Source organism: Rhinolophus ferrumequinum, chromosome 25 (genome assembly GCF_004115265.2).
Source record: "Rhinolophus ferrumequinum isolate MPI-CBG mRhiFer1 chromosome 25, mRhiFer1_v1.p, whole genome shotgun sequence".
NCBI lineage: Eukaryota > Metazoa > Chordata > Mammalia > Chiroptera > Rhinolophidae > Rhinolophus > Rhinolophus ferrumequinum.
This window is the reverse complement of record NC_046308.1, coordinates 39,021,004-39,033,103: the sequence shown is the minus strand read 5'-3', so window position 1 is coordinate 39,033,103 and position 12,100 is coordinate 39,021,004. Positions and strand designations below refer to the sequence as shown.

Below are 12,100 nucleotides of genomic sequence, written 5' to 3'. Positions count from 1 at the left end.
AGCACCTCCCCATGCAAGGCTGGGAGCCGGGAAACTGCTCTATGGGACTTTGTCCCCACACCGCTCTAGTTAATTTTTTCTTTTAAGTTATTGTACTTTTCAACTAAAGAATTTCTACTTGTTTCTTTTTTTCCTAATTTCTATTTCTTTATTGATTTTCTCTATTTAGTGAGACAGTGTTCTCATACTTCCCTCTAATTTTTGAGACATGGTTTTCTTTAGTTCTTTGAACATATTTATCATAGGGGATTTAAATTTTTTGTCTAAGTCCAGTATCTGGCCCTTCTCATAAACAGTTTCTATTGACTGTGTGTGTGTGTGTGTGTGTGTGTGTGTGTGTGTGTGTTTATAGGATATACTTTGCTGTTTGCTTGTCTTGTCATTTTGTTGTTGAAAACCAAACATTTTAAATGATACGGTGTGGGAACTTCTTCTATCAGAATACCCCTTCACAGGATTTTTTATTGTTGCTTTTTGTTATTATTTTGTTGTTGCCTTTTTTTGTTTCTTTTGTGAGTTTCCTGCATTAATTTTGTAAAGTTTATATTCTTCATTGTGTATAGCTACTGTAGTGTTTGATAATTTAGCTTAGTGGTCAGGAAATGACTGACCAGAAATTTCCTTAAATGCTTTGAACCAGTAAGTCTGGCAGCCCTTGCTGAGGGCCTCTGTGCCAGTGTTGGGGACATGCCTTCAATGCAGTTTACAACTCTGCCTAGGCCTTTATTTCCTGCTTGTGTAGAGCCTCAAAATTATTAGCCAGACATGAAAGAATAGGCCCTTTTTGGTTCTTTCCTGAGTACACTCACAGCTCTGTGTGTGTGACCTTGTAGATTTTCTGGAATATTTGAGAGCTTATCAAAGCCTCTCACGGATGTCTTCTTCCCCAGTTTTTCCTTTTATGCTTTTTAGTTACCCTCTCACTAGCTCCAAGTGGCATGCTTCTCCAGCAGTTGTGTGTTACATATTTGTCAGTTTTCCATAAATGCCCTGTTTATAGGTCTGTTTTTACAGTGACCTAAATCAGGTTATATGAATAGATTCATATATTCTACCAGGCAGATTAGATAGTGACAACCCTCTGGCTGTGGGACATTTTGAAAGCTCCAAACTTCTTCTGTCCTCTCTGGTGGCCGCTACGCTGCTGTTTTTCACAGCTATTGTAGCTGTGAAGCTGTGGATTTCCAAGGCTACTGCAGGGCTAGAGAGAAGGGGATGGGATTAAGGCAAGCTGAAATATCACAAAGTTGGCTATTGTTGCTGAGCCTTGGTCATTGTTCTTGAATAAATGCTCCTTGGGTTTTGCAAGCCTTTATTTAATTTTCAGAATTCTGAAGGTGATTTTGAGAATTTTTGTCAAATGTTCTTGTTGCTGTCACAAATGAATGGATTTTCAGAGTTCCTTACACTGTCATTCTGGAAGTGCTTCCAATTAATGTTAACTTTGAAACTTTTTATTATGAACATTTTCAAGTCTACATAAAAGAACAGTTTATGCTGATATGACCTCCCCATGTGCTCTCATTCAGCCTCAATATTATATTACATTTGCTAATCTTTTTTCACCTGTCGACCCACTACTTATTTTTTCCTGGAACATTTTTAAAGCAAATTCCAGCTGTATCATTTTATCTGTAAATATTTAGGTATGCACAACATAAGTATGGATAATGGTGTTTTGCTGAAACTTTGTTTTACTGCTTCAAAGGAGAAGGTGGTAGTGAATACTACAACCAGGTGATTCTGAACTGGTGTCCTTTTCCACTACATGCCTTGGGGTCCCTCATTCACCCACCAATTTTCTCTGAGAAACTTTCAGTCGAATAGCTCACTGTGACGTCCTTTGGCCTTTGCTTGGCAGTGTGTGTCATTTATTTAGTTTATTTCTGCTCCTTGACTTCTCATTTCTTTTTGCTATTGACATAATCTCAAGCATAAGTTATAAATATACTCTCTGGACTTCAGATTATTCAGGTACTTATGTTAATTTATTTTTACTCATCAAACATGAAGATACCAAATAAAAAACATTTCATCATAAATTGTAGACCCTGTAGTGTTGGCATATAAATGAAAACATTTAAATACTTCCTAGTTGTGGGTGAAGGTATGTGTGCTGGTAGATGTATTAACTGGTATGCCTTTCAGGAAGGCCGTAGATACTATCTATCAAAAATGGAAATATTGACCTAGGAACTCTAAGAATGCATCCTGCAAATATTCTTGTGTGGTTCTCAAAAAGAGGTAATACATACAAGTATGTTCATTGAATAGTGCTTCTGGAAATAACCTAAAGGCCCATCAATAACTGTTAAATAAAAGATGTCCTTAAGATTCACTGTTAATGAAAACAGTTAAATTGTAGAACAGTAAGATGGTCTGTTAATGAAAAAAGTGAAGTTGCACAACAGTATTTCTATCATGTTCTAATTTGCATGTCAAAAATAAAATTGCGTGTATCAATTTGGCATTGTATTAGGCTAGAAATAACAAGCTAGAAATAAAAGTGGCTTAGCCAGTCAATGCTGCCTGGGGGCAGACGATCTAGGGCTATGTTGGTGTCTTGGTGGTATTGCGGACTCAGGCCTCTGTCTCTCTGTTCTATCATCCTGACTAATGGTTTCCATTTTCAAGGTTCCTTCATGGTCCAAGACATCTGTACTAACCTTCAAGTCTTGATTGGAGTAGGAAGGATGAAGACAGACAGAAAGGCCAAAACAGGACCCCTTCCAGCTGATTTAGTGCCCATAAGCAGCCTTCCTAGAAATCCAACAAAACACCTCTATTTATATCTCATCGATTAGTATTCAGTCACAGGACCACATGTAGTTGCACAAAAGGAAGAAAACTAGTCTTTTAGAGTGGAGAGTAGGGGGCAGAACTTCGGCATTTTACCTCATACCTGCCTGTACTATTGGATATTTTAAATAGGCATGTTTACTTTTATAATAATGATAAGGAACAACTCAACAACCACAAAACCCATGGTTCATTAAGAAAAGTATTAGGGCCTCACAATACGTCTCATAATCAATAGTGTGCCATAGTGTAGTTGTTAATATTTTTCTTGGTGGCAGTGAAATATTATAATAACTCTTTAAGAATACATTATGAGTGAACATGAATTGTCTGGGTTTAGGAATAATTCTCCCAGAAGGAAGTGAGATGGATATGTTTTGAGGGTTTTTTTTTCTGACCTTTATATTCTGTGATTTTTGCATTTATGAAGTAAGACCTGCTTTGGTATACATACTGAATTGTCAGGCCTTCCGGCAGCACTCATTAAGAACATTTAACTAATGATGGGTCTCAGGGTCACTGAAAAAATGGCTCCTTTCTAAGGTGTAACCACAGTAGGAAGTAGTGAAAAAATATAAAGCATAGAAGTACGTGTTTCACTGATATCTTGTATTCATATGTATTCATAAGCATTCATATGGGGTGACTTAAACCAATTATCTGATTTTTATACACAGAAATTTTATTGACTTAAGGAGGGCTTTTGGAATTTATGCATATTTTGCTGGGAACTGTTTTCTCATTCAGGTAATATATTTTACATTTTTAATAGGTCCATCATTTACTATGGTCCCATACTGAGTACAAGCTATTAACATGGTTTTTAGGGTGCCATTTTGCAAAAGCAGTCTTTTATACTTCTCTATCTGGCTTTAAAATAAACTACTTTTATCCTTTTGTTCAGTGGTGGTTTGAATATATATGTACTGCTCAAATGAATCAAAACTAACCTCATGTTCATCAGCTTGCTCTTCACATAGTATTCACTGGGCATACATGGGCACAGGGTACTCAGTTAAGAGAGATTGGTATGTTCCTTATTCTATAGGAATTTAAAATGTGTAATAAACAGGAACGACAGAAGCAAAGATACATGAAGCCCTTCAGGCTAGGGATCCCAACATTCCAGCGAGTATAATACTGATCGTGTGTGTGCTTTTGTCTACACGACGGTGGGCCTCCCTATAAGAAGTACAAAACCACATAGAGTCTTTATAGCGCTTCTTATCCTTTTTTGAATCATTGACCCTTTCGAAAATTTGGTAAATGGTATAAACCCTCCCTAGCAAAATGAATGAGTGCATGTACACAAAAAATTAGCATGTGTATTTACAGGGTTCCTGGGCCATTTAAACCCATCCACAGAGAAGCCCTGATCTAAATCAGCTTCTTATTTTGTAGATCAATAAACTGGGAGCTAGAGAGATTCAGTGATTTGCTCTTAATCTAGTGCTTTCATACACATTTTCAAGATTTATTCTGGTTTAATACCTCTAAAATGCAATGTGTTGTGGTCAACATTATGTGGAATACGTTACCAAAGCAAACATATTCTAGCAAAGGACTTTAACCCATGAGATGTATTAAAAAATTAAAAAAATGAATCAATGAGAATTCCGTCAACTCTTGGTGCAAGTTAAAGCACCAAGTATCCTTATAATATGAAAATAGGAGTAGAAAGGAGAAGAGAATATGTTTTGTATGCATGGTGTGTGGCTGATCTTCCCCCGTGGTGGTTTTGAGACTGCAGGCTCTGCCCCCACCCCTCAGCCTCATCATATATAGTCCTCACCTTTTCACTACCTGCTTAAGCTTTTGCAGCCTCCCCAAGCCTAAGTTCTCGAATTATACTATTGTCCTTCCTCCTCATCCAATATCCAGGGATTATCTAGAATCGATTGCAGACCAGGTATCTAGGATAAAGCAGTACAATGCAAGCTGTTCAGTGACATCAGATGTCGCAAAAATGGCATTTGCGTCACACTCTCTACTTTGTGTTTTCAGTAGAATCGGGTGTGACTTTTCTGTTTCCTTTTCGCTTATTTTGAGTGGCTGTAATGTGGCACAATTGATTTCTTTCTCCTCTTCCTTGGCAGCATCTCTCGGGCAGTCAACAGCCACCTTCTGTGCAGCTCTGGGTCTCTTTTGGCCGGAAGCCCATGCGAGTAGCCCAGTTTGTCACAAGACATCCTATTAATGTGAGTGGGGTTCGCTTGGGGGTGGGAAGAAGTGTCATTGTTCCCATGAAGAGGTCACGGGAGGGGTGCTGTGGGGATGTCCTGCCAGGTGGATATTTGACCAGGCTCTCTGAAGTCACTTTATATAGGTCTCTATCTAGAGAGAGCCATTATGCTCTGGGCATCTTGGTCTATTTTTTCCCTCCTTACTGTTTGAAGTGGAGCTGAGCTGGAGCTTTTAATTTGCTTTAAGTGGAGAAGCATTGGCAGAGAGGTTTAGAGGCAGTCAGTGTGCCAGTACTGAAGGACTAGGAAGTTGGTGACAGCAACAGTTATTTAAGTACTTGCTGTGTTGCTCACAGGTGGCTAAGTTCGAAAAAGGTGTAGGGCTTGGGTCATATCTTTTTGATACAGACAGATTGGAGAGACTGGGAAATAAGCAGAGGAGGCAACCATATTTAGTCAAATGCAGTCTATTATAACATAGAGATCCATAGGAAAGATTATTGTGGACTGGGGCCATCTGAAAGTGGCCACAGGGAGGAGGTGGTATTTGAAGTCCTTGACACTAGCAGCTGGTGTGGTGGAAGGTTAATAGCTTAGAGGAGAATATGATAGAAAACACACTTGTCAGTTCTTTATATAGCTTCCTCCTTTCTTTAGTCACGTTGGAGAAAATAAAAGGAAAGGAAATGCACATTAATCTATATTACACTTTGTACTAATGATAGTTCTTATGGGGAGAGGAAAAAAAGGGAGACATTAACTAAAACGAGGTTTTTAGGTCATTTATGGAGTTCAGTGGCCCATTCTTATTTCGTGTCCCATTTTCTGATAAGGGCCCTGTGCCAGCTGTAGAGCAACCTCAGGTTCTTCAAAGGGAAAGTCAGCCAGGCTTCTATGCCAAGGTTGGGGAGCTTTCCATGGGCTTCATGCCCACATCTGTCACTGGGACATTTGGAAGTCATTGCTTTAGTGTGTATAGAGAAAGCCCATGGGACATACGTATGAAAGCCATGTTGACTTACGTATTTTTTGGTTTTTGATTCCAAAGGAATATTACATTGCGGATGCCTCCGAGGACCAAGTGTTTGTGTGTGTCAGTCATAGTAACAACCATACCAACTTATACATCTCAGAGGCAGAGGGGCTGAAGTTCTCCCTGTCCTTGGAGAACGTGCTCTATTACAGCCCAGGAGGGGCAGGCAGTGACACCCTGGTGAGGTAAGAAGTACAGAAGTCCCGCCCCGGCTTTCTTAGATCAACACAACCACCGACCTCTAGTGGGTGGTTTACAACAATAGCTGCACATTTGGACTCAACAATGGTGCTTTTAGGATCCCCATTCCTGGCTCATGTTCCCAAAGATGACAATTTAACAGTTTGGGGTGTGGCTGGAGTACAAGGATTTTACCTAGGTGATTTTTATGTGATGTCAAGGCTGAGCACTGCTGTTCTAGATGACATTTAGAGTCTCAAACACCATGTCAACCTCTCCTTTGGGTTCCTTTCATTCAGTTACCTGGTTTTTGTGCAAGGTATTGTTTTGTGGGTGTCTGTGGAAAGATACCAATGTCATTGATCCTTTATCAGTAAAGCACATGCTTGGGATTTTTCTGTAATAATGGACATTCTCTGGGCTGTGGAAGAGCCTGGTGTTTGGGAGGGGTTGATGCTATGAATTTGTGGGTTGCACTTGTGGGTGGCAGTGTGATTCCTGAGTACCACAAGTTCACTTATTCTCATTTGTTGTGTGACAGACCAGACTTTTGAGACGTGTCTGACTGGGGTTAGGATCACTCTTTGCTCTTAGAAAGTTGTCTGGTGAAGCTGACTGACTGGTTTGCGGTGAGGTCTGGCTCTAAGCCCATGGCCGCCAGGTCAGAGGGCATGTCATTGCTGTCCACTCTCTTACCTTGTGCTGGCAGATCATTTAGTCATCATTTATTCGGCAGGTATGCCACTGCTCTGTGCCAGGCCCTGTTTCAGGAACAGCAATGAAAAATCAGCATAAGATCCCTGTTTCTTGGAACGTTCATTCTAATTAAGGGAAGACAGAATATAAACAAATATGTAATCTACCTGGTAATGGTGAGTGCTGAAGAAGATAAGAGGACAGGGGTCTCTGACAGTATTATTTTATATTGGCTGAACAAGGAAGTCAGCTCCAGGAAGGTCACATTTGAGCAGGTGCCTGGATTCCATGAGGAAGGGAGCCCAGCAAATACCTGGGGAAGAACACTGCAAGCAGAGAGAAGAGCAGGCACAGTGACTCTGATGTGGGACGTCATTGGGTTATTTTAGGAACAGTGAGGAGGCCAGGGTGGATCAAACACCTGAAGGAGGGAAGAAATAATCCAAAAGACAGGATCCAAGAGAACAGGTCTCAGATTGTATAGGGCCTTTTAGGGCATGGGAAGAACTTTATTTTTTTCATCTAAGTTGGATGAAAAGTTTTGACCAGAAGATGGGCGTCATTTGATTTAACCTCTTAAATTCTTTTTCAACTACTTAAAAAATTGTGAATTGCATTATGTAAAGAAAAGTGCATACAACATCAATGGACAGTGTTTTAAATAATTTTAAGGGGACACCCATGGGGACAAGAGTGGATGCCTGAAAACTAGTTGTGAAAGTATTCCAGAAATCCAGGCCAGTGGAAATTGAGGTGTGCTGGACCCATGGTGGTAGCAGTGGTGATGATAGAATTAGTTATATTCTGACAATTTGCTGATGGATTGGATGTGGGAAATGAGAAGAGTTGGAGTCAAAAGACCACCGTTGCTTGGTCTGAGCAGCAGTTAGAATGATGGCTCCGTATTGAGTCGGGCCTGGTGCAGGTGTAGGGGGAAAGATCAAGAGTTTGGGTTTGGACTTACTAGGTTGGAGATACCTATTAGGTATCCAAGTGGAGAAATTTCCATATGGTCTCTATAGTGCTTTTCCACTTCCTGCTTCTCCTTCAGAGGTGCTATCATCGTTTTTTTAAATTAAAAAACTTTTTTCAATTTCAGTTGACATTTAATGTTATATTAGTTGCAGGTATACAGCATAGTGTTTAGTCATTTATATAACTTGGGAGTGGTTCCTGCAAGAAGTCTGGTATCCACCTGACACCATACATAGTTATTACAATATTATTCACTATATTCCCTATGCTGCACTTTACATCCCCGTGAAAATTTTGTGAATGCCAGTTTGTACTTCCTAATCCCTTCACCTTTTCACCCAGCCCCTCAACACACCTGCTATCTGGCAGCCATTAGTTATTCCTCTATATCTATGAGTCTGTTTTGTTTGTTTTTATGTTGTTGTTGTTTTTAGATTCTACATAAAAGTGAGATCATATGGTATTTGTCTTTCTTTGTCTGACTTGTTTCATTTAGTGTAATACCGTCTAGGTCCATCCATGTTGTCGCAAATCGTAAGATGTCATTCTGTTTTGTGGAGGAATAATATGCCATTGTGTGTGCTATTTCTTCTTTATCCAGTTGTCTGTTGATGGGCACTTAGGTTGCTTCTTGGCTATTGTAAATAATGCTACAGTAAACATAGGGTGCATATATCTTTTTGAATTAGTATTTTGAATTTCTTCGGATAAATACCTAGAAGTGAGGTTGCCAGGTCATAAGGTAGTTCTATTTGTAATTTTTGAGGAACCTCCATACTGTTTTCTATAGTAGCTGCACCAATTTGCAATCCCACCAAGAGTGCACAAGGGTTCCCTTTTCTCCACATCCTTGCCAACACTTGTTGTTTGTTGATTTATTGATGATAGCCATCCTGTGAGGTGGTATCTCATTGTGGTTTTAATTTGCATTTCTCCAATGACTAGTGAGGTTGAGCATCTTTTCATATGTCTATTGGCCATCTGTATGTTCTCTGAAGAAATGTCTGTTCAGGTCATCTCTCCATTTTTTAATTGGATTGTTTCTTTTTTTGCTGTTAAGTTCTATGACTTATTTACATATTTTGGATATTAACCCCTTATCTATGTATCATTGGGAAATATCTTCTCCCATTTAGTAGGATATCTCTTTCTTTGCAAACCTTTTTACTTTGATGTAATTCCATTTGTTTATTTTTTCTTTTGTTTCCCTTTCCTGAGGAGACATATCCAAAAACATATTACGAAGAGCAATGTCAGAGATTACACTGCCTATGTTTTCTTCTAGTTTTATGGTTTTAGGTCTTAACATTTAAGTCTTCAATTCATTTTGAGTTAATTCTTGTAGATGGTGAAAGAAAGTGGTCTAATTCTATTTATTTTTTAATGTATCTGTCCAGTTTTGCCATCACCATTATTGAAGAGACTGTTGTATATTCTTGCCTTCTTTGTCATGAATTAAATAACGGTATAGGCGTGGGTTTATTTCTAGGCCCTGTGTTCTGTTCTATTGATCTATGTGTCTGTTTTTAGGCCAGTACCATGCTGTTTTGATTACTGTAGCCTTGTAGTATAGTTTGAGATCAGGTAGCATGTCTCTGACTTTGTCATTTTTTCTCAAGATTGCTTTGGCTATTTGGGATATTTTAGGATTATTTGTTTTAGTTCTGTGAAAAATGCCCTTGGTATTTTGGTAGGGATTAATTACATTGAATCTGTAGATCTCTTTGGGTAGTATGGACATTTAAAAAATATTTTTATTAAAATATAGCTGACATACAATATTATATTAATTTAAGGTATACGTCATAGTTATTCAATATTTATATACCTAAAGAAATGATCACCATGATAAGTCCAGTAACCATCTGATACCATACTATGCTATCACAATATTATTGACTATATTCTCTATGCTGTACATGTCATCCCCATGACTCATTTGTTTTATACCTGGAAATTTGAACATCTTATTCCCCTTCACCATTCCCCCCCACTTTTAAAAAATTTTCAATTACAGTTGACATTGAATATTATTTTAAATTAAGTTCAGGTATACAACATAGTGGTTAGACATTTATATAATTTATTCAGTGATTCTCCCCAATTAGTCTAGTACCTGGCACTATACATAGTTATTACCACATTATTGACTATATTCCCTATTCTTCACCTTACATCCCCATGACTATTTGGTAACAACCAATTTTTATGTCTTAATCCCGTCCCCCCTTTCACCCACCATCTCCCAACCCCCCTCCCATCTGGCAGCCATCAAAATGTTTTCTATATTTATGAGTTTGTTTATGTTTTGGTTATTTATTTTGTTCTTTAGATTCCACATATAAACAGAATCACATTGCATCTGTCTCTGTCTGACATACTCCACTCAGCACAACACCCTCCAGGTCCATCCATGCCACCATAGATGGCAAGATCCCATTCCCTTCCATGGCCGAGCAATATTTCATTGTATCTATGTACCACCTCCTCTTTATCCACTCATCCATTGATGGACACCCAGGCTGCCTCCGCATCTTGGCCATTGTAAACAATGCTGCAATGAAAATATGGATGCACATGTCCCCTTGAAGTAGCGTTTTGGGTTTCTTCGGATAAATACCTAGAAGTGAGATTACTGGGTCCTTCTTTGTCTCTTATTATAACCTGTTTTAAAGTCCACTTTGTCTGGTGTAAGTGTTGCTACCCCAGCTTTGTTTGTTTGTTTGTTTGTGTCCATTTTCATGAAGTATCTTTTTCCATCCCTTTATTTTCAATCTGAAGCGAGTATTTTGTGGCTGCATATGTGTAAGGGTCTTGTTTTCTTATGCACTCAGCCACCCTATCTTTTGACTGGAGTGTTTAATCCATTTACATTGAAAGTAATTGTTGATAGATATGTAGTTATTACCATTTTTATTATTCATATTTTTGATATGTTTTGTTTTTGTCTTAAAGAAGTCCCTCTAACATTTCTTGTAATACTGGTTTGGTGTTGATGAATTCCTTTAGGTTTTTCTGGTCTGGGAAGCTCTTTCTCTGTCTTTTCATTCTAAATGATGGTTTTGCTGGGTAGAGTAATCTTGGTTGTAGGTCCTTGCTTTGAATGCATCATGCCAATCTCTTTTGACCAGCAGAGTTTCTATTGAGAAATCAGCTGATAGCTGCCTTATAGGTAACTAACTGCTTTTCTCTTGCTGCTTTTAAGATTCTCTCTTTGTCTTTAACATTTGACATTTTAATTATGATATATCTTGGGGTGGGCCTTTAGGGGTTCATCTTGTTTGGGACTCTCTGTGCTTTCTGGCCTTGTATGTCTATTTCCTTTGCCAGGTTAGGGAAGTTTTCAGTCATTATTTCTTCAGATGGGTTCTAAATCCATTTCTCTCTCTCTTTTCCTTCTGGTACCCCTGTGATGTGAATGTTGGTATGTTTGATGATGTCCCAGAGGTCTCTTAAAGTATCCTCTTTTTTTAAATTCTTTTTTCTTTTTCAATTGGCTGTTTTCTGCTACTTTGTCTTCCAAATCGCTGATTTGATTCTTTGCTTCATCTAGTCTGCTGGTGATTCCTTCTAGTTCATTCTTCATTTCAGTTATTGTATTTTTCACTTTTGACTTGTTCTTTTCTATAGGTTCTACATCCTTTTTCATGCTTACTATCTCTTTGTTCAAGTTCTGACTGAGTTCCTCAATCATCCTTATAACCCTTGTTTTGAACTCTGTATCTGTAGGTTGCTTGCCTCCATTTCATTTAGATCTTTTTCTGAAACTTTTGTTTTAGTCTTTCATTTGAGACATGTTTCTTTGTCTTCCCATTTTGGCCACGTCCCTGTTGTTGTTTCTATGCATTAGGTAAGTCTGTGATAGTCTTAGTAGAGTGGCCTATGTAGTAGGTGTTCTGTGAGGCCCAGTGGCGCAGTCTCTCTGGTCACCTGCGCCGGGTGCTCCAGGTGTGTCCCTTTTGTGGGTTGTGTTGTACTTGAGCTTGGGTTGCTGTTGGCACATTAGTGAGAGGGATTTACCCTCAGGGTGACTGGCTGTGAGGATTGGCCGTGGCGACAGTGGACAAGCTATTGTTTAGGGGCTTACCCTATGGAGCAGGATTCAGTTTAGCTGGGCTCTGTTGCCTGCCGAATCCACTCTTTTTGGCGTGTCATTTGTGGAGCTAATTGTGTGGTGCTCTGTTGTGGTCTGAAGCTGGCCACTGGGTATGTTGGTTCTGATGCTTTGTTAGGG

At 39.0% G+C, this 12,100-nt stretch overlaps 1 protein-coding gene across 4 annotated transcripts in view; it reads left to right on the top strand.

Annotated features, from left to right (window-relative positions):
• SORL1 (sortilin related receptor 1) overlaps nt 1-12,100 on the top strand; it is a 168,385-nt gene that overhangs the window by 47,127 nt on the left and 109,158 nt on the right. For 3 of the 4 annotated variants that reach the window (XM_033097156.1, XM_033097157.1, XM_033097155.1), the window contains exons 7-8: nt 4,896-4,997; nt 6,031-6,200. The exons of the other annotated variant lie outside the window; for it this stretch is intronic. In XM_033097156.1, coding sequence (XP_032953047.1) covers nt 4,896-4,997; nt 6,031-6,200 — 272 coding nt within the window. The remainder of the gene's footprint in view (nt 1-4,895; nt 4,998-6,030; nt 6,201-12,100) is intronic. 4 annotated transcript variants of the gene reach the window in all.